The 22,994-nt window shown below is 39.8% G+C and overlaps 1 protein-coding gene across 1 annotated transcript in view; it reads left to right on the forward strand.

The window, feature by feature from the left end:
* Positions 1–22,994, forward strand: part of FBN1 (fibrillin 1) — a 256,740-nt gene that overhangs the window by 223,178 nt on the left and 10,568 nt on the right. The window contains exons 59-63 of the mRNA XM_081229024.1: positions 1,555–1,680; positions 1,937–2,059; positions 12,898–13,014; positions 13,275–13,403; positions 14,171–14,290. Coding sequence (XP_081085150.1) covers positions 1,555–1,680; positions 1,937–2,059; positions 12,898–13,014; positions 13,275–13,403; positions 14,171–14,290 — 615 coding nt within the window. The remainder of the gene's footprint in view (positions 1–1,554; positions 1,681–1,936; positions 2,060–12,897; positions 13,015–13,274; positions 13,404–14,170; positions 14,291–22,994) is intronic.

Raw genomic sequence — 22,994 nt, forward strand, 5'->3', positions numbered from 1 at the left:
AGCCAAAGTTTGTTATAAGTCAGCTACTGGTTACTCAGAATACATTTTTTTAGATAAACTCTGGAATAAATGATCACTAAATTCCTAAACTAGTCCACCAATGTGTATTTTATCTCATAAAATTGGCTGAAATACACTGCATGAAAGAAGTATAAACAACGCTGATACACAGTCAGCCTTCCATATCTGTAGGTTCCACATCTGTAGATCCAACCAACCCTGGATTGATATCGATTCGCGGCTGACTGAACCTGCAGTGCCAACTATACTATGCCATTTTATACAACGGACTTGAGCATCCGTGGATTTTGGTATCAGTGAGGGGGTCCTGGAACCAATGCCCTGGATATGGAGGGGCGATTGTATTGGCAATTAAGACAATTGCCTCTGGGAAACTGCAAGTTGCTTGAACTTGTGAGGGATGAGGAGGCTGTTGAGGTGTCTGAGGCAACTGAAAAAAAATTTCAGGTCTGTGTTTATCAACAGTAACTGCAATTGTTTTTAGTCTCATGAAAGAGAAAGGAGAAAGACTTTTTGAGCTCCTTGGGAGGAAATTAGAAGTGAGAGGAGAAGAAAGAGATTAAAGAGGATTTGTGTTCATGTTAGAAAGACGTGGCTAACGGTAGAATAACAGAACTGGATGTGGTAAAAGACAGAATAGATAAGATGGAATGACCAAAAGCAGTTTATGATTCTTCGGAGGATATGAAAATGAGACAGTGGAAAGACTCATTTCTTGAGACCAAGGTGGGTATGCTAAATTGCATTTCAGAGTAAACTTGAAAATATCAGGAAAAATAAGAGCTGTTGATAGAAAATGGTTACTTGGCAATCAAAGGCTAAGAACTCACTTGGTATTGGCATCCCACCAAGCAGTAAGGAAACAGATGGGTCAAGATATGGGGGACAGTGTCTTTAATGCCCAATAGTACATATTGACCAAATCTTTCTCCCTGTGGTGGAGCTGTGAATAAGGGTCTCTCTTCCCTAGCAGGCTGCAAAAACTCAGCCCAGTGATCCACTGATGCCTCCCTTAACCAAAGGAGGGAAGTTTGGTCCCATTTCCCCAGTAGTATGCAATTTGTTATTTTTCAGGATTAACTTTAAACTCAACAAAAAGAATAGAAAGAAAACGTTCCTTGTTTTGGACATACACTATTAGAAGAAAATGGGATTTCCTTATCAAAAGGATCTTCTGCTGTGATTCATTTATGAGATGTCTGGAGGAGGCAAGCTTGATGGCATGAGATGGAGCAAGGAGCTAATAAATATGTCTAGATGAGATGGTTGTTCTCTGAACCCAATGGAGAAAAACTATAAATTTAGAAGGGCAATTATTAAATTTTCCCCTATAGTCTAATAAAGTTATTCATTTCCCTTTCAATACAGTTACCATTACATATGAAACATATGCTGTCATCCCTTTGGTTTAATTCCTTAGGTCCATAATATAGTCACACAGTTTTAGTATTTACAGTGAAGTTACCCCTATGTATGAATGTTGTCCATTTTATAATGTCTTTCTCATTTTACTTTTTACTCATTAAATTATAGATATTGACGAGTGCAAGGTTATTCATGATGTTTGCCGGAATGGGGAATGCGTCAATGACAGAGGATCCTATCACTGCATTTGTAAAACTGGCTATACTCCAGATATAACCGGAACTGCCTGCATAGGTAAGTGCTCTATTTCTGATGCTCAGGTTTATTCCCAGGTGGAAATTGTACATTATGGTGAAAAAAAAAAAAAACCCAAACTAAAAATCTAAAAAGCCTATGTAATTTCTTAAGGAAATGTAAGACAGTGATCAAAGACTACACAGAATTTACTTTTTCCTTCCTCAAAACTAGGATTCTTTGTTAGATGCTGTGGGTATTGAGCATTTAGGCATCTTTTTAGATGGGTGGTCACATTGTATCTCTTTGATCATAGATCTGAATGAGTGCAACCAGGCCCCCAAACCCTGCAATTTTATCTGCAAGAACACAGAAGGGAGTTACCAGTGCTCATGCCCGAAAGGCTACATTCTGCAGGAGGATGGAAGGAGCTGCAAAGGTAAAGTAGAATTTTCCTCCACCCACTCATCTGTCTCGTGGGCACATGGTCACATTCCTTGTGCCTTTGAGGGATCCAAAGCTGAAAGACCCTCTCTGCAGGCAAGAAGTGCTTCCCTGGGCTAAGTGGCTCCCTGTGACCCACCTCCTATTCTGGTTGGAGGGAGGCTGAGGCCAGGGAGATTGCAGAGGACCAGTGGCAGCAGCCATCCTCGCTGCCTGCCCCATGGGCATCCATGGGGGATGTCCCTGAGCATCTCAGACAGCAGGGCCAGCTCTCCAAGGCTCAAGTGGATCAGATACCTGATCACATTAATGCAATAAATAGAAAACAGAAAGGATGTAATCAGCCTATTCAATAACTATATAGCCCAGCATGGTCCTGCCTACCTCAGGTTAATCAGTGCCATGATCCTAGAGAACACTGTGCCTAATTAAGTAAACACTTTGTCTAGGTTTTTATTCTGCAAAATAGGGCCATTCCTGACCCTCAGCAGCTTCCTGACCCTCAGCAGCTTATTTGAGACACAGATATTACAAAGAATTAAGAAACATCAAAACTCTCTGCAGAAATTCCTGATCAACCAGAAGTTATCCTTTGCAAAATTATATTGGTATAAATTTGTTCTCATAATAAGAACTTCACATATTGAGTGAATAGCACAAGTGAGTCAGACTCAAGGATAATTTGAAGAAGGAAAGATAGACCAGATGGCAGGATAAGAGTTAGTGTGTTCTGCCATGAAGCCTGGGAGGAGAAAAAGGGAAGTAAAGGAAGTTAAATGGTAGGATGGAGTGGAAGAGAAGAGCAAAGAGAAGTAGAGCCATCAACCCTTTTCCTCTGTCTGCTGAAAGGGGGAGAGTTAAGAGGCAGGTAATACAGGATAACATATGGACAATGCTTGAAATGTCCCTGTGCAGCACAAGTCCTATATAATCCTGCAGTATGGGGAGAGGAAGTTGAGAGAGCTACTCAAAAATTCTGTCTTAAAACATAGAACTTATTCTACATCTGTGGATCACAGTGAGTTCTGGGCAGCGTGAGGCTACAGCTCACAGCCACAAACTTATTTGTGTAAATGAAAAACCAACTTCAGGGGAAAAATGTCTCTCAGTGTGTATACTATCTGTATGAATCAAAACAAATTTACAGCATGTTTCTAACTTGTGGGGGCAGAAAATCCTAAAAATTTCTAGCAATTAAGAAATGGAAAATGAAAATAAATTAAATGTATAGTAGTAGTTATGTTCTTTTACAATTTATTAATATGAAAAACATCTGTAATACTCTGATTTTAGGAATACAAAAAATTTTTACAGATCTACTTACAATATAAGACTCTTTCTCCTATTTTTCTCATAAGGTCTAAGTTTTTCTACATACTTGGCATATATGACTAAAATATCAAAATGAGTGGTGCATATACATGTATTATTGAAACAGAGGAAAGAGGCTAGAAGGATGACCCCAGGGGAAATGAAGCACCAGCACTCACCCCATGAGAGATGGGTAGGAACCAAGTAAGAGGAAAGAAGGGGATTCTTGGATTCCCCTTCTTGGATGTGAAAACAGCAAGTGCTGCTGTTCTTAATGGTGTAGTTAAAGATAGTATTGTAAGGTTGGAGGCAGAGACAAGATGGTGAGTTAGAAAGATGTGACCTCACCTCTTCTTACGAAAACACCAAAATCACAGCTGCCTGCTGAACAACTATTCACAAAAAAACCCCACTGGAACCTACCAAAAAATATACAGTAAGTCCCCTACATATGAATGATTTCCATTCCGAGAGTGCGTTCGTAAGTCTAATTTGTTCATTAGTCCAACAAAGTTGGCCTAGGTACACAACTAACACAATCAGCTATATAGTACTGTACTGTAATAGTTTTATAATACTTTGCACACAAATAATACATAAGAAAACAAACACAAAAAATAAAGAAAACATTTTTAATCCTACAGTATAGAACCTTGAAAAGTACAGTAGTACCAGCTACACCAGTGCTGTTTTTACACTTGCTTCCAGACATCCTGGGCTTGAAATAAAGATACTGTACAGTACTGTATTCTATACAGTACTGTACAGTAAAGTACACAAAAGCACAACCACTTGTAGGGGATGCACACACGACAGTGTACACCAGAGACATGAACTAACTTACATGATTGATTGGACATGTGCATGCACGTTTGCATCTTTGAAAGTTCACAACTTGAAGGTTCATATGTAGGGGACTTACTGTATCCTACATCCAAAGACAAAGAAGAAGCAAGGATGAGATGGTAGGAGGGGTGCAATCGCAATGAAATCAAATCCCACATGCACTGGGTAGGTGACCCACAAACTGGAAAATAATTATACCACAGAAGTTCTCCCACAGGAGTGAAAGTTCTGAGCCCAACACTGGCTCCCCAGCCTGGGGGTCTGGCAACGCAAAGAGGATCCCCCAGAGAAACTGGCTTTGAAGGCCAGTGGGGTTTGACTGCGGGAATTCTACAGGACTGAGGAAAACAGAAAATATGCTCTTGGAGGTGCACACAAGATCTCATGTGCACCAGGACCCAGGGAAAAAAGCAGTGACCTCATAAGAACCTGGGCCAGACCTACTGGCTGGTAACTGGAGGGGTCTCCTGCAGAGGTAGGGGCGACTGTGGTTCACAGTGGGGACAAACACTGGAGGTGGTGGTTCTGGAGAGTACTGAATGGCATGAGCCCTCCTGGACACTGCCTTTATCTCACCAAGACCTGGCCCCACCCAACAGCCTGTAGGCTCCAGTGCTGGGACAACTCAGGCCAAACAACCAACAGGGCAGAAACACAGCCCCACCCATCAACAGACAGGCTGCATAAAGTCTTCCTGAGTAAACAACTGCCCACTAAACACACCCCCTGACACAGCACTGCCCACCAGAGGGATAAGACATACCTCCACCCACCAGTGCGCAGGAACCAATCCCTCCCATCAGGAAGACTGCACAAGCCTCTTAGACAGGCCTCATCCACCAGGGGGCAGACAGCAGAAGCAAGAAGAACTACAACCCTGCAGCCTGCAGAATGGAAACCGCAATCAATCACAGAAAGTTAGACAAAATGAGACAACAGAGGAATATGTCCCAGATGAAGGAACAAGATAAAATCCCAGAAGAACAACTAAATGATGTGGAGATAGGCAATCTACCTGAAAAAGAATTCAGAGTAATGATAGTAAAGATGATCTAAGATCTTGGAAAGAGTGGAGGCATATATTGTGACTATACAAGAAATGTTTAACAAAGACCTGGAAGAACTAAAGAACAAGCAGAGATGAACAATACAATAACTGAAATAAAAAAATACACTAGAAGGGATCAATAGCAGAATAAGTGAGGCAGAAGAACGGATAAGTGAGCTAGAAGACAGAATGGTGGAAATCACTGCCATGGAACACAATAAAGAAAAAAGAATGAAAAGAAATGAAGACAGTCTAAGAGACCTCTGGGACAACATTAAATGCACCAATATTCGCATTATAGGGGTCCCAGGAGGAGAAAACAGAAGGGACCTGAGAAAATATTTGAGGAGATAAATAGCTGAAAACTTCCCTAACGTGGGAAAGGAAACAGTCACCCAAGTCCAGGAAGCATAGAGAGTCCCAGGCAGGATAAACCCAAGGAGGAACACACCGAGACACACAGTAATCAAACTGGCAAAAATTAAACACAAAGAAAAAAAAATTAAAAGCAAGAAGAGAAAAGCAACAACATACAAGGAAACTCTCAGCTAATTTCTCAGCAGAAACTCTGCAGGACAGAAGGGGGTGGCACAATATATTTAAAGTGATGAAAGGGAAAAACCTACAACTAAGAATACTCTACCCAGCAAGGCTGTCATTCAGATTCAGAGAAATCAGAAGCTTTACAGACAAGCAAAAGTTAAGAGAATTCAGCACCACCAAACCAGCTTTGCAAAAAATGCAAAAGGAACTTCTCTAGGCTGAAAAGAAAAGGCCACAACTAGAAACAAGAAAATTATGAATGGAAAAGCTCACTGGTAAAGGCAAACATACAGTAAAGGTAGGAAATCACCTACACCCAAATAGGATATCAAAATGAGCAATGGTGAGAGGAGGAGAGTACAAATGCAGGATATTGGAAATGCATTTGAAATTAAAAGACCAGCAACTTAAAACAATCTTGTTTACATATAGACTGCTATATCAAAACCTCATGGTAACCACAAACTGAAAATCTGCAATAGATACACACACAAAAGAGGAATCCAAGAGAACAAAAGAGGAAGGGAAGAGAAAAGACCCTCAAAAACAAAGCCAAAACAATTTTTAAAACAGCAATAAGAACATACATATCGATAATTACCTTAAGTGTAAGTGGATTAAATTCTCCAACTGAAAGACGTAAACTGGCTGAATGGATAGAAAAACAAGACCCGTATATATGCTGTCCACAAGACACCCACTTCATATCTAGGGACACATACAGACTGAAAGTGAGGGGTTGGAAAAGGTATTCCATGCAAATGGAAGTCAAAAGAAAGCTGGTAGCAATACTCATATCAGACAAGATACACTGTAAAATAAAGACTGTTACAAGAGACAAAGACAAAGGAGGACACTACATAATGATCAAGGGATCAATCAAAGAAGACAATATAACAGTTGTAAACATAAATGCGCCCAACATAGGAGCACTTCAGTATATAAGGCAAATACTTACAGCCATAAAAGGAGAAATTGACAGGAACACAATACTAGTGGGGGACTTTTAACACCCCGTTTTCATCAATGTAGAGATAATCCAGACAAGAAATCAATAAGGAAACATAGGTCTTAAATGACACATTAGACCAGATGGATTTAATTGATAGTTACAGAGCATTTCATCTGAAAGCAAGGGAATACACATTCTTCTCAAGTACACATGGAACATTCTCCAGGATAGATCACATGCTGGGCCACAAAGTGAGCCTTAGTAAATTTAAGAAAACTGAAATCATGTAAAGCATCTTTTCCAACCACAGCACTATGAGATTAGAAATCAACTAAAAGAATGTGGAGGTTAAACAATATGCTACTAGGGACTTTCCTGGTAGTCCAGTGGCTAAGACTCTGCACTCCCAATGCAGGGGGCCTGGGTTCAATCCCTGGTCAGGGAACTAGATCCCACATGGTGCAACTAAAGATTCTGCATGCCACAACTAAAAGATCCCACAAGTAGCAACAAAGATCCCATGTGCCACAACTAGGACGCAGCACACCCAAATAAATATTTAACAATATGCTACTGAACAACCAATGGATCATTGAAGAAATCAAAGAGGAAATCAAAACATACCTAGAGATGAATGAAAATGAAAATGAAAACACGACAATCCAACACCTGCGGGATGCAGCAAAAGCATTTCTAAGAGGGAAGTTTATAGCAATACAATCTTACCTCAGGAAACAAGAAAAATCTCAAGTAAACAACCTAACCTTACACCTGACGCAACTAGAGAAAGAAGAACAAACAAAACCCAAAGTTAGTAGAAGGAAAGAAATCAAAAAGATCAGAGCAGAAATTAATGAAATAGAGATGAAGAAACAATAGAAAAGATCAATGAAACTAAAAGCTGGTTCTTTGAAAAGATAAACAAAATTGATAGACCTTTAGCCAGACTCATCAAGGAAAAAAAGGGAGAGGGCTCAAATCAATAAAATTAGAAATGAAAAAGGAGAAGTTACAACTGACACCACAGAAATACAAAGGATCATAAGAGACTGCTACAGGCAAATGTATGCCAATAAAATGGACAACCTAGAAGAAACAGACAAATTCTTAGAAAGGTACAATCTCCAAAGACAAAACCAGGAAGAAACAGAAAATATGAACAGATCAATCACAAGTACTGAAATTGACACTGATTAACCCCCCCCCCCAAAAAAAACCCAACAAACAAAAGTTCAGGAAAAAATGGCTTCACAGGCAAATTCTATCAAACATTTAGAGAAGAGTTAACACATATCCTTCTGAAACTGTTACAAAAAAATTGCAGAGGAAGGAACACTCCCAAACTCATTCTGTGAGGCCACCATCACCCTGATACCAAAACCAGACAAAGATACCTCCAAAAAAGAAAATTACAGGCCAATATCACTGATGAACTTAGATGTAAACATCTTTAACAAAATACTAGCAAATCCAACAAATACAACAATACATTAAAAGGATCATACACCATGATCAAGTGGGATTTATCCCAGGGATGCAAGGATTTTTCAATATCTGCAAATCAATCAGTGTGATACACTACATCAACTAATTGAAGAATAAAAACCATATAATCATCTCAATAGATTTGCATAAAAACGCAAAAAATAAAAATGCAAAAAAATTTTTTTTGAATTTTAAAAATATTTTTATTAATATACATGTATTTGATAACTTCGAATTTAGAACACTTAGAATCAGCATGAACAAGGTAAACTACACTTCAGTGACAAAGATTTGAAATGGGGGAATAGATACTGTAACTGGTTCATATTAACCTCCCCTTGCAATCTGTGTCTGTATCTTGTCCGGTGAAAACTTGATTTACACAGCTCTACAAGTGCAGTATTTTTCTAACAACCCATTTTGTAGTCTCGGAACACTTTTCAGTTAAACTGATTTAGATGTTTAAAGATGAAAAATAAGAAATTTGCACTCTAAATTTGAATATCTAATTCACATTTCTTTACATTAATGTAAAGCAGGAACAATTTACAGTAAACACAAAAACTATTCACGATAGTAGTAATAACAGTTCACATTTTTACTGAACACTTACTTCTTGTGCACTAAGCATCTGAACATGTAATTTCACATTTTATTCTTCAACAAATTGAAGAATAAAAACCATATAATCATCTCAATAGATTTGCATAAAAATCAAAACCTATTTATGATAAAAAAAAAAACTCTCCAGGAATTGGGCATAGAGGGAACATACCTCAACATAATAAAGCCCGTATATGACAAACCTACAGCTAACATCATAGTCAATGGTGAAAAGCTGAAAGCATTTCCTCTAAGATTAGGAACCAAACAAGAATGTCCCCTCTTGCCACTTCTATTCAACATAGTTGTGGAAGTCCATTGCTATGGAGCAATCAGAGAAAAAAAAGAAATAAAAGGAATCCAAATTGGAAAAGAAGTAAAACATGTCACTGTTTGCAGGTGACATGATGCTATACATAGAAAATCCTAAAGATGCTACCAGAAAACTACTAGAGCACATCAGTGAATTTGTTAATGTTGCAGGATACAAAATTAATACACAGAAATATGTTGCATTTCTATACATCAACAACAAAAGATCAGAAAGAGAAATAAAAGAAACAATCCCATTTATCATCACATCAAAAAGAATAATACACCCAGGAATAAACCTACCTAAAGAGGCAAAAGAACTGTACTCCGAAAACTAATAAGACACTGATGAAAGAAACTGAAGATGACACACACAGATGGAAAGATATACCATGTTCTTGGATTGGAAGAATCAATATTGTCAAAATGACTGTACTACCCAAGGCAATCTACAGATTCAATGCAATCCCTATCAAATTACCAATGGCATTTTTCACACAACTACAACAAAATATTTTAACATTTGTATGGAGACACAAAAGATCCCAAATAGACAAAGCAATCTTGAGAAAGAAAAACGGAGCTGGAGGAATCAAGTATAGTCTCACTTCAGACTATACTACAATGCTACAGTCATCAAAACAGTTTGGTACTGACACAAAAACAGAACTATAGATCAATGGAACAGGATAGAAAGCCCAGAAATAAACCCACGCACCGATGGTCAACTAATCTATGATAAAAGAGGCAAGGCTATACAATGGAGAAAAGACAGTCTCTTCAATAAATGGTGCCTGGAAAACTGGACAGCTACATGTAAAAGAATGAAATTAGAACAGTCTTGAACACCACACACAAAAATAAACTCAAAACGGATTAAACACCTAAATGTAAGACTTGATACCTTAAAACTCTTAAAGGAAACCATAGGCAGAACACTTTGACATAAATTGAAGCAACATCTTTTTCAATCTGTCTCCTAGAGTAATGGAAATAAAAATAAAAATAAACAAATGGGACCTAATTAAACTCAAAAGCTCTTACACGGCAAAGGAAAAACCATAAACACAACGAAAAGACAACCCACAGAATGGGAGAAAATATTTGCAAATGATGCGACCAATGGGATTAATCTCCAAAATCTACAAACACCTCATGCAGCTCTATATCAAACAAACAAAGAAACTACCCAATCAAAATATGGACAAAAGATCTGAATAGACATTTCTCCAAAGAGAAATGGAGAAATGTGCCCCTTGGCCACACAGATGGCCAAGAGGCACATGAAAAGATGCTCAACATCACTAATTATTAGAGAAATGCAAATCAAAACTACAGTGAGATATCATCTCACACCAGTCAGAATGGCCATCATCAAAAAGTCTACAAATAGTAAATGCTGGAGAGGGTGTGGAGAAAAGTAACCCTCCTACACTGTTGGTGGGAATGTAAATTGGTACAGCCATTATGGAGAACAGTATGGAGGTTCCTTAAAAAACTAAAAATAGAGCTACCGTATGATCCAGCGATCCCACTCCTGGGCATATATCTGGAGAAAACCATGGTTCAAAAGGATAATTGCACCCCAATGTTCATTGCAGTGCTGTTCACAATAGCCAAGACATGGAAACAACTAAATGTCCATCAATAGAGGAATGGATAAAGAAGATATGGTACATATATACAATGGAATATTACTTAGCCATTAACAAGAATGAAACAATGCCATTTGTTGGAACATGGATAGACCTGGAGATTATCATACTAAGTGAAGTAAGTCAGGCAGAAAAAGACAAATATTTCAATATGATCAATTGCTTATCAATATAAGCAATATGATACTGCTTATATGTGAAATCTAAAAAAAAAAATCATACAAATGAACTTATTTACAAAACAGAAACAGACAAACTTAGAAAACAAGCTTATGGTTACCAAAGGGGAAAGGTGGGTGGGAGGGACAGATTGGGAGTTTGGGACTGATATATATACACTACTGTATTTAAAATAGACAACCAACAAGGACTTACTCTATAGCACAGGGAACTCTGCTCAATATTCCACAATAACTTAAATGGGAAAAGAATTTGAAAAAGGATACATGTATATGTATAACTGAATCACTCTGCTGTACACCTGAAAGTAACACAATGTTGTTAATCAACTATACCTCAATATGAAATAAAAAAATTTTTAAAAATCACTGAATTGTCCCCCTCACCTGTTTGCAGGTAAGCTTCAGTAACCGTGTGATGGTGCTCTAGCAAGTCCCCTGGGGTCATAGAGAGGGGAGGCCACCTGCTGGCAGAAGACATACAGCTGCCAATCATGCAGAAACCAGAAAAGCAGAAACAGCAACTCCCCAGCAATGGAAAGAGCACAGGATTGGCTCCTTTTTAAGAGATGTCAGCACTGGGAGAAATATGGGCTGTTCTTAAGTTCAGGTCTACTCCAGATATTAGTCTAGCCAGGAACTGGCACTGATTTGCAGCTCCAAGCACAGCTCTGTATACAGTGATAAAAGAAGATCACAAGAAAGGGAGGGAGGCAGGCAGAGAGCCAGGCAGGAAGGAAGGTAGGCCGATAGATTTCTAAATTCTCTGCAGCTTTTTTTTTTTTTTTGATTAAAATTCAACTAAAAGCTGGAACACACTTTGTATCTCTTGAAGGTTTAAAATAGCTATGGAGTTCAGAAAGAGCCACAAGCTCTGGCAGTGAGGAAGGAGGCCTGGTCAAAGCGGAGGATTTTATTGAGAAGTGGAAAATAATGTTGGATAAATACTGTAGGCAGTCTTTAAAAAAATGCTATTGGTTTATCAGAATGATTTTTTTTCTTTCCTTTGTTTCCTTCCTGATTACTCAATTTTGTTTTATCCAAAGGAGAATCTAAACAAAATAGTTAGTTTTGTTTGGTTTGACCTGGTTGACCAGCTCATTTGAGAAGATTAAAAACAGCAAACAGGAAAGAACCAAGCAGAGAAATTCATTTCCACCCTCAACATTTTTTTTAAATTAATTAATTTATTTATTTATTTTTGGCTGTGTTGGGTCTTCATTGCTGCAGGTGGGCTTTCTCTAGTTGCGGCGAGCAGGGGCTACTCTTTGTTGCGGTGTGCAGGCTTCTCATTGTGGTGGCTTCTCTTGTCGTGGAGCACAGGCTCTAGGCACGCAGGCTTCAGTAGCTGTGGCTTGTGGGCTCAGTAGTTGTGGCTCACGAGCTTCAGTAGTTGTGGTGCACAGGCTTAGTTGCTCCGTTGCATGTGGGATATTCCCGGACCAGGGCTCAAACCTATGTCCCCTGCATTGGCAGGCACATTCTTAACCACTGTGCCACCATGGAAGCCCAACATTTCTTTTTATATTTTAACTTGAATAGATCTTTTCAGTGCTTTGGAAATTTTTGAGAATCCTTAATCTTTTATTTCATTTTTTAATTCATTTAAATTTTATAATTTATTGGACATTTCTTTGCTGAGAAATTTCTGCATTCCTATAACTAAAGGGAATGGGTTTTTCTTGGATCCCCAAAGAAATGCATTTTTGGTCTGAATTGAAACCATGCTTTATCTTTCAAACCCTTATCTCCTGGGTTCCTCCTAGTCATTTGCTGTGGCTCTCTTCTGACCAGGTCATTTGAGATGTAGAAAAGAAAACTCAGAGCTGCTCCCTAGGGCAGCTTCTAGGTACCCGGGCTTCAGCTCAATTCCAATGCCCATCTTGCATTTTCTTATAGATCTTGATGAGTGTGCAACTAAGCAGCACAACTGCCAGTTCCTGTGTGTTAACACCATTGGCAGCTTCACATGTAAATGTCCTCCTGGATTTACCCAACACCATACTGCCTGCATTGGTAAGTGGGAGGGGAAAAATCCTATATGGAGTGCAGCTATTCCTCTAAGGGATTGTTTTCGAGCACTTCTGCTGTTGGAATAAGAAGATAAAACTCAAAAAAATATGTGAGTACATGTATGTGTGTCTCTGTGTGTGTGCATGCGTGTATGTGAAAAGTTATTGGCCTTTTCTGAGCAAATCACCCTTCTTTCTTTTAAACAACACAAAGACAGCTTTGGGGAAGTTTCACCCTCTCCTTTCCCCCACTGCTTCTTACAGATAACAATGAATGCACCTCTGACATCAACCTTTGTGGGTCTAAGGGCATTTGCCAGAATACTCCTGGAAGCTTCACCTGTGAATGCCAGCGGGGATTCTCACTTGATCAGAGCGGTGCCAGCTGTGAAGGTGAGTAGAGCCCTTGGCTTGATCCAGCTGGTCGGTCCTTGTGGAGGTGGCCTATAAACACCTGCATCATCGTCCTCTATGAGACATCGGAACTGAGCACAGGGGAGATAGCCAGCTGAAGATGGGAAATGTTTTCTCTAGTTTGCACGGGTCCCATATCTGAGAGATCCATCTTTTGTCTCATGCTTGATTGTGTCCATAACACATGCTTCTCCTGAATATAACAAGACTTTTTCTGCTCAGTTGTTAATTTAATCTAATAGGGAATGACCCAGTCAAGAAAAATAGCTAGATTCCTGAATTTGACTAATTTTCTAGTCACTGGATCCAGAGTCTTAGCAGGATTCCCTCAATGTGGATTAAATATGAGGAATAGCTCTTCTGCTAATATACGATTAAATGTTTTACTTATATTTTTTAGGATTTTGTTTTTGTACTGACATTTTGGTTTCTAATTCTGGCACAAATAAGGAAATATAAATAATTTACACAGCTGTCTCATAGAGTGCTCTTGTGCCTTGCGTTAGTTTCTTCATCATTTTTATTTGTGGACTTTACCAGGGATATATGAATGTTTTTTTCCTTGGACTTATCAAAAGCTCCAGAGTAGATATTCTTGAAGTTTCTGGTGGTAGAATAATTTTTTAAGGATGAGATTTCTTACTAAAATTGCCTTTCACTTTCATGTGCATATAAATGTTGCTTCAGAGAACACCTCTGAGACAAGGATTGATGTGACTTAAAGGCGACTCTGCCTTCCTTTTCAGATGTGGATGAGTGCGAAGGAAACCATCGCTGCCAGCATGGCTGCCAGAACATCATTGGGGGCTACAGGTGCAGCTGCCCCCAGGGCTATCTCCAGCACTACCAGTGGAACCAGTGTGTTGGCAAGTAGTTTTCCCTTGTTGACAAGATGAATTGCTATCAGCTCCTATGAGTCAGAAAATTGCTTTCTTTCTAAAAACTTTCAACTTGTCATTGAAGCAACAAATACTCATTTCAAATTGTCCGTACCTGTTGAATCCAGAAGGAAGTCACAGCCTTTGCAAAGTAGTAAACTAAGGAAAAAAAATAATGATAAAGGGTATTTTGAGGGCATTTGAAATGAAATGTCCCCAGAATCCCTTGACTCCCAATATCCCCTTGCTCTCCTGCTTCATTGCTAGTCATCAGCCCACATGGAGTTCTCTTCACCTTAGAGGCCAACAAAATCCTGCTTCTGACTGTAGTTTATCAGCCAGTGAGAGGCTGTTATGAGCAACTTTTGGCCAGAAGATGCAGAAGTGGTTCCATTGAGTGCTATACATCTTTGGGGACAGAGTGCAAGCAGCAAGCACAGAAAGTTTTTTTCAGGATTGCTAATTTGTTTTGAATAATAAGGGAGTCCCCTAGAATCTCCCGTTAAATTTTTTTTTTTTCAGGGAGAACAATTTGCTATTTGGCATAAAGTCTATTGTACTAATTCTTTTCTGAGGTCTGATAGTGTCTCTCTTTTCTAATTTGTGATATATTGTTATATTCTTACAGTACATCCCCCAAACTCACCTACTTTTGCTTCAGAGAGCTCACGTAGAGTTCTGTTATATGATTCCAAATAAGTCTGAACTTTTAACATGATCTCAGAACATGTCCTGAGCCCCCGAAGATCATTCTTGCATTGATCCTCCCAGGGTCTCATCCTATTCCCCTAGTCATGGACTTCTCTGACTCAGTGCTTCTCATCCGCTTATTCCTTTGCTTTAGATCATTTAGCACCAACTCTGACTTCTATATCCTAGAACTCTTTTTTTCATCCTATTTGTTTGGCAAAATGTTTTGGGCAACATTTTGCTCTAGTACAACTTGGCTGCTTACATCCTTGGTAAATCTTGGCACTGTGCTTTAGTTTGCACTTCCCATGTCCACATCTAAACTCTCTCCCTAGGGAAATCAGTTCCAGATGTACCAAGACATAGCCTGGCAAAGTTGTCTTTCAGGAATGAGGAGTTCATCACCATTAGACCTGTCTTACAAGATGCTGAAAGGTGTTCTTCAAGCTGCTAGTATTGGAGGGTCTCCTGCTGAGGCAGGGGTTGGCTGTGCCTCACCGTGCGGACAAGGACACTGGCAGCAGAGGTTCTTGGAAGTACTCCTTGGCGTGAGCCCTCCCAGAGTCCACCATTAGCCCCACCAAACAGCGCAGGTAGTCTCCAGTGTTGGGTTGCCTCAGGCCAAACAACCAACAGGGAGGGAACGCAGCCCCACCCATCAGTAGTCAAATGGATTAAAGGTTTACTGAGCTCTGCTCACCAGAGAAACAGTCAGCTCTACCCACCACCACTTCCTCCCATCAGGAAACCCGCACAAGCCGCCCAGACAGCCTCATCCACCAGAGGGCAGACAGCAGAAGCAAGAACTACAATCCTGCAGCCTGTGGAACAAAACCCACATTCACAGAAAGACAGACAAGATGAAAAGGCAGAGGGCTATGTACCAGATGAAGGAACAAGATAAAACCCCAGAAAAACAAGTAAATGAAGTGGAGATAGGCAACCTTCCAGAAAAATAATTCAGAATAATGATAGTGAAGGTGATCCAGGACCTCGGAAAAAGACTGGAGGCAAAGATTGAGAAGATGCAAGAAATGTTTAATAAAGACCTAGAAGAACTAAAGAACAAACAAACAGAGATGAACAATACAGTAACTGACATGAAAACTACACTAGAAGGAATCAATAGCAGAACAACTGAGGCAGAAGGACAGACAAGCGACCTGGAAGACAGAACGGTGGAGTTCACTGCTGCAGAAGAGCATAAAGAAAAAAGAATGAAAAGAAATAAAGACAGCCCCAGAGACCTCCGGGACAACACCAAACGCAACAACACTCACACTATAGGGGTCCCAGAAGGAGAAGAGAGAGAGAAAGGACCAGAGAAAATATTTCAAGAGATCACAGTTGAAAACCTCCCCAACACGGGAAAGCAAACAGCCACTGAAGTCCAGGAAGCGCAGACAGCCCCACACAGGACAAACCCAAGGAGAAACACGCCAAGACACATAGTAAACAAACTGGCAAAAGTTAAAGACAAAGAAAAACCATCGAAAGCAGCAAGGGAAAAACGACAAACAACACACAAGGGAACCCCCATAAGGTCAACAGCTGATTTCTCAGCAGAAACCCTACCTCTCCCGTTAAATTGAAGCTGTCATTTTTGATTCCACAGTATCATAGGAAAATAACTCTTAATGCACATCAGAGAATCCCGATACTGCAAATTTAGAGGGACCCCAATCCATCTAGCCCAAGCCCTTTGTTTTACTGATGAAGGCTTAGAGGCCCAGGAAGGAAAGGTAGTCTGTCCTTACCGGTTCTTTGGTGGCAGGACCAGAGCTAGAACCCAAGGCTCTTAACTTCATGTTTTAGGGCCGCCTTTCTAGTGTCACCTTCACTTGTTTTTTGTTTTTTGTTTTTTTGTTTTTTATTCAGCAAGTAGCACTGCAAGCTTTGTGCTCTGGTGACCTGTTTTGGCTGCCACTCTCTTGGGTACAGAGCCCTGCTTAGCAAAAACAAAGAGCAACTGCCTTCTGGGTGGCTGCTCCACATTGCAACACTTGACTTTACTCCAAATGAAGACACATTTAGTACATGTTCATTTATCAAACACACGTGTGTCTCTCTCATCTGGTTTGATTCTTTACAAGATGCAGTTTTGCAGAGGTGAGTAGTGTTGGCTAAAATAACCACAGTGCTAGAGTTTAGGCTGCACAGCTTGCTGATTAGCTGTCTGGTTTTAATAAAGAGCCCTTTGTTATCAGCTCAGGAAGGTCTTGGATTTTAATCACCAGTTTCTGACATTGTTCACAGAACTTCCAGCATGAGCTTTGTTGATTCAATACCCAGCATATGAGCCTATCTGCCCTTATTACGTAGGTCCCTTGAATGAAATTGGAGCTGTGGAGAAGAGTATAAAAGAGGTGAGGTCTGTCACTGCTGGGCCTTAACCCTCCTCTTCCTACACTCAGTCCAGAAATAGTAGAGATAGCCAGGTCATGCCCTCGTTGCCTGGAGATTCTATTTTGGCCCCATGAAGATCATCTCCTGCCTGGGACTTGTAGAAGAATGAGTCTATTAGGAAGTGGGAAGAGAGGGAAGGATCAAGATGGCAGAATAGGAGGATGTGGAGCTCACATCCCCCCACAAACACATCAAAAATACATCTACACGTGGAACAACTCTCACGGAAAACCAACTGGAAACTGGCAGAAGACTTCTTATTCAACCAAAGTGGCAGGAAAGGTCTCCATGAAGCTGGGTAGGGTGGAAAAAATAAAATAAAAAAGAAGGCATTGGGATGCGACTGGAACCCCTGGGACGATCTGTGAAGAAGGGAAGGTCCACGTGGACAGCCCTCACCCTGAGGAGCTTCCTTGTCTGCTGGGACAGATGGAGGGAACTGGACTCTGCTTGTGAGGAGTGCACATGTGCCGGCTTGCTAGCAGTCAGGGCGGAGAGAGACCAGCACTGACAGCTGCCACCTTGCCACACTTCTCAGTCTGAAACTCATGTGGGGCTGGGCTGCCAGTATAAGCAGTGACTAAGTGCTGAATCTCAGGCAGGGGAGGATCTGGCCATGGTGGATTTTGTCAGCACACACACCAGGTGGTGCCACAGAAACACATGACTTGGGTGGACAGGCCCTGGAAAGGAGTATGCAGAGGTTGTTTCCTGGCAAGAGCACTCATCTCCACCCATTCCACCCCACAGCTTGGAGCCGGATCTGGGGTGGGCAGGTCCTCAGAGTGGCCTGTCACAGAGGCAGTCCAGGTTCCAGACAGTAGCACAACCACCTCGATTCCTGCAGCCACAGCACCCTGGCCTCCAGCACCAGCCCACTCCACACCACAGCCTAGCACTAGGTCTGGGATGAACACAACAGGAAGGGACACAACCTTGGGCTGCTTCTCAGTAGAACCATGGACACCTGCATTGGTGGCACTTAGGTTTGCTGTGACCACACGGGCCTTACTTGCTTCAGCAGTCACCTCCTTTGGGACAGAGCACACACTCAAGGGCAATGGAGACTGACCAAACCTGACCCTCAGGGCTTCCACCCCAACAACTGTGGAGCAGACACCACCCTGACAGGGCTGTGACAGCCACAGAACAAAAAGGAGGCCCCACCCAACATCCAGTGCAGGCTATGGATGCACAACACCAATCACATCCTCTATCAAAGGAATAATGGCCAGCACACTCTGAGGAAAGACGTGGCTGGCATCCATACCATAAATAGCCTTCTCACCAAAAATATTGGAATCACGCAGTCTATAAAGGGATGCTCCCACATAAAACACCCCTTCAAGACCACAGTAGATAACTTTCTCTGTCTCTATGAATTTAGGAGAAGCAGCATAGGAAAACCACAGCATAGAAAAAGCATAGGAACTATTCCCAATTAAAAGAACAAGAGAAACCCCCTGAAAAAACAGATAATGAAATAGACCTCACCAGTCTACTAAACCCAAGTTCAAAAAGGAGGTAAGAAAAATGCTAAAGAATTAATAAAGATTATCAATAGATATGAAGATTAAACAATGAACTAGAAACTATAAAGAGGAACCAGTCAAAATTAGACAACTCAATTGCTGAGATAAAAACCAATCTAGAAGCAATGAATAGCACAGTAAATAACACAGAAGAACAAATAAGTGACCTGGAGGACAGAATAATGGAAATCACCCAATCAGAACAGCAGACAGAAAGAAAAGTGAAAAAAATGAAAGCAACATATGGGGCCTGTGGGATGATACAAACTGTGCCAATCTACACATAACAGGGGTTCCAGAAGGAGAAGAGAGAGGGAAGGGGATCTAAAGTGTATTTGAAGAAATTATGGCTGAACACTTCCCAAACCTAAAGAAGAAAACAGATATCCAGGTATAGGAAGCACAAAGGGTCCCAAACAAGATGAAACTAAACAGACCCACACCAAGACATATCATAATTAAAATGGCAAAAGTTAAAGAGAGGATTCTAAAGGTAGCAAGAGAAAGATTCAGTTACAAGGGAACCCCCATAAGACTATCAGCTTATTTCTCTGCAGAAACTTTGCAGGCCAGAGGGAGTGTCATGATATAATCAAAGTCTTGAAAGGGAAAAACCTGCAACCTAAGATACTCTACACTTGGCAACATTATAATTTAGAATACAAGGAGAGAGAAAAAATTTCTCAGATAAACAAAAACTAAAAGAATTCAGCAATACTAAACCTACCCTAAAAGAAATATTGAGGGAATTCCCTGGTAGTCCAGTTGTTGGACTCCATGCTTCCACTGCAGGGGGCATAGGTGTTATCCCTGGTCAGGGAACTAAGCTCCCGCATGCCATGTGGTGCAGCCAGGAAGAAAAAAAAAAAAAAAAGAAATATTGAGAAGTCTTCTCTAAATAGAAAAGCAAGAATCTATAGGAAAGGGATAATCCCAATAGGAAAGGCAAATATATAAAAGGATTGAGGATCATTTAAGCCAGTACATAGATTAAAAAACAATCAAAAAATTGTTTTTTAATTTTGGTGATTATATCTACAATTAATAGCAAAAGCATAAACATGAAGATGTAAAATAGGACACCAAAATCACAAAATTTGGAGGAGGGGCCTAAAAACTGTAGATTGTTTAGAATGTGTTTGAGCTTATATGACCATCAGTTTAAAGCAAGTAGATATAGTTATGGGTCAACATACTTGAAAACCAGGGTAACCACAAATTAAAAACATAAAATAGATTCACAAAAACCAAAAAGAAGGAAACTCAAACATAATATTTAAAAAACCATCAAACCACAAAAGGAAAAACAAAAAAGAAGACATGAACAAAGAAGAACTACAAAATCAACTGGAGAACAAGGTTTAAAATGACAATAAGTACATACCTCTCAATAATTACTTTAAATGTCAATGGACTAAATGCTCTGATCGAAAGACACAGTGGCAGATTGGATAAAAAACAAGAACCTAGGGCTTCCCTGGTGGCACAGTGGTTGAGAGTCCGCCTGCCAATGCAGGGGACACGGGTTCATGCCCCGGTCCGGGAAGATCCCACATACCACAGAGAGGCTATGCCCGTGAGCCATGGCCGCTGAGCCTGCGCGTCCAGAGCCTGTGCTCCGCAATGGGAGAGACCACAACAGTGAGAGGCCTGCGCACCACAAAAAACAAACAAACAAAAAAACAAGAACCTATAATATGCTGCCTACAAGACACTCACTTCAGGGAGAAAGACACATAGATTGAAAGTGAGGGGATGGAAAAAGATATTTCATGCAAATGGAAATGACAAGAAAACAGGGGTAGGAATACTCATATCAGGCAAAATAGACTTTAAAACAAAGTCCATAAAGAAAAAGAAGGACATTATATAATGATAAAGGGATCACTACAAGAAGAGGGTATTACACTCAATAATACATGCACCCAATATAGGAGCACCTAAATATATAAAACAAATACTAACAGACATAAAGGGAGAAATTGACAGGAATACAATGATAGGAGACTTTTACACCTTACTGACACCAATGGACAGATCTTCCTCAGTGAGGCAGCAGAGGTCCTAAATGACACAACAGACCAGTTGGACTTAATGGATATCTACAGGACACTACATCCAAAACAAAAACACCAGAATACACATTCTTTTCAAACACACATGGAACATTCTCTAGGATAGACCACTTCCCAGGTTACAAAACAAGCATCAAGAACTTTAAGAGAATATAAATTATTTCAATCATCTTTTCTGACCACAATAGTATGAAATGAGAAATCAACCACAGAAAGAAAAATGGGGGAAGAAAATGAACACATGGAGACTAAACAACATGCTACTAAAAAACCCAATGGGTTAACAATGAAATCAAAGAAGAAATCAGAAAATACCTCGAGACAAACAACAATGGAAACACAATCTTACACAATCTATGGGATGCAGCAAAAACAGTTTCAAGAGGGAAGTTTACAGCGATACAGGCCTTCCTCAAGAAACAAGAAAAATCTCAAACAACCAACCTAACCTACCACCTAAAAGAATTAGAAAAACAACAAGCAAAACCTAAAGTCAGCAGAAGGAAATAATAAAGATCAGAGAGGGAATAGAGATTTTTTTAAAACCCAGAAAAGATCAATAAAACCAAGAACAGGTTTTTTGAAAAGATAACCCAAATTAACAAACCACTAGCCAGGCTCACCAAGAAGAAAAGAGAGGACCCAAATAAACAAAATAAGAAGTGAAAGAGGAGAAATAACAACTGATACCACAGACATACAAAAAATCATAAGAGAATACTATGAACAGTTTTATGCCAACAAATTGGACAACGCAGAAGAAATGGACAAGTTTTTAGAAACATATAGCCTGCCAAAACTGAATCAAGAAGAAACAGATAATTTGAACAGACCAATCACTAGAAGTAAAATAGAATCTGTAATGAAAAAAAACTCCCTGCAAACAAAAGTCCAGAACTGGACTGCTTCACTGGGGAATTCTACCAAACATACAAAGAAGAACTTATACCTAGCCTTCTCAAACTATCCCAAAAGATTTTAAGAGGAGGTAACACTCCCAAAGTCATTATATGAAGCCACCATCACCCTGATGCCAAAACCAGACAAAGACACTACACAAAAAGAAAATTACGGGCCAATATCTTTGATGAATATAGATGCAAAAATCCTCAATAAAATATTAGCAAACGGAACCAACAATACATAAAAAGGATCATACACCATGATCAAGTTGGATTCATTCCTAGGTGACAAAGGCGGCTCACATGCAAAATCAATATGTTACACCACATCAACAAAAGGAAAGACAAAAATCACATGATCATCTCAACAGATGCAGGAGAAGCATTTGATAAAATTCAACATCCATTCATGATAAAAACTCTCACCAAAGTGGGTATAGAGGGAACATATCCCAACATTATAAAAGCCATTATGACAAACCAACAGCCAATATAATGTTAAATGGTGAAAAGCTGAAAGCCTTCCCACTAAAATCTGGAAAAAGACAAGGATACCCACTCTCACCATTTCTATTCAACATAGTATTGGAAGTCCTAGCCACAGCAATCAGAGAAGAAATAAAAGGTATCCAAATTGGAAGCAAAGAGGTAAAACTGTTACTATTTGCAGATGACATGATACTCTATATGGAGAACCCTAAAGACTCCAGAAAAAAACTGTTGGAACTAATAAATGAATTCAGCAAGGTAGCAGGATACAAGATTAATATACAGAAATCTGTTCCATTTCCTTACACCAACAATATGAGAAAGTAAAAAAAAAAAATCCTGTTTAAAATCACATCAAAAAAATGAAATACCTAGGAATAAACTTCACCAAGGAAGTGAAAGACCTATATGCTGAAAACTATAAAACATTAATAAAGGAAACTGAAGATGATTCAAAGAAATGGAAAGATATCTCATGCTCTTGGATTGGAAAAATTAATGCTGTTAAAATGGACATACTACCCAAAGCAATCTATAGATTTAATGGGATCCCTATCAAAATTCCTGTGACATTTTTCACAGAACTAGAAAAAAATCC

Source organism: Mesoplodon bidens, assembly GCF_964165515.1.
Source record: "Mesoplodon bidens genome assembly, chromosome: 3".
Classification (NCBI taxonomy): domain Eukaryota; kingdom Metazoa; phylum Chordata; class Mammalia; order Artiodactyla; family Ziphiidae; genus Mesoplodon; species Mesoplodon bidens.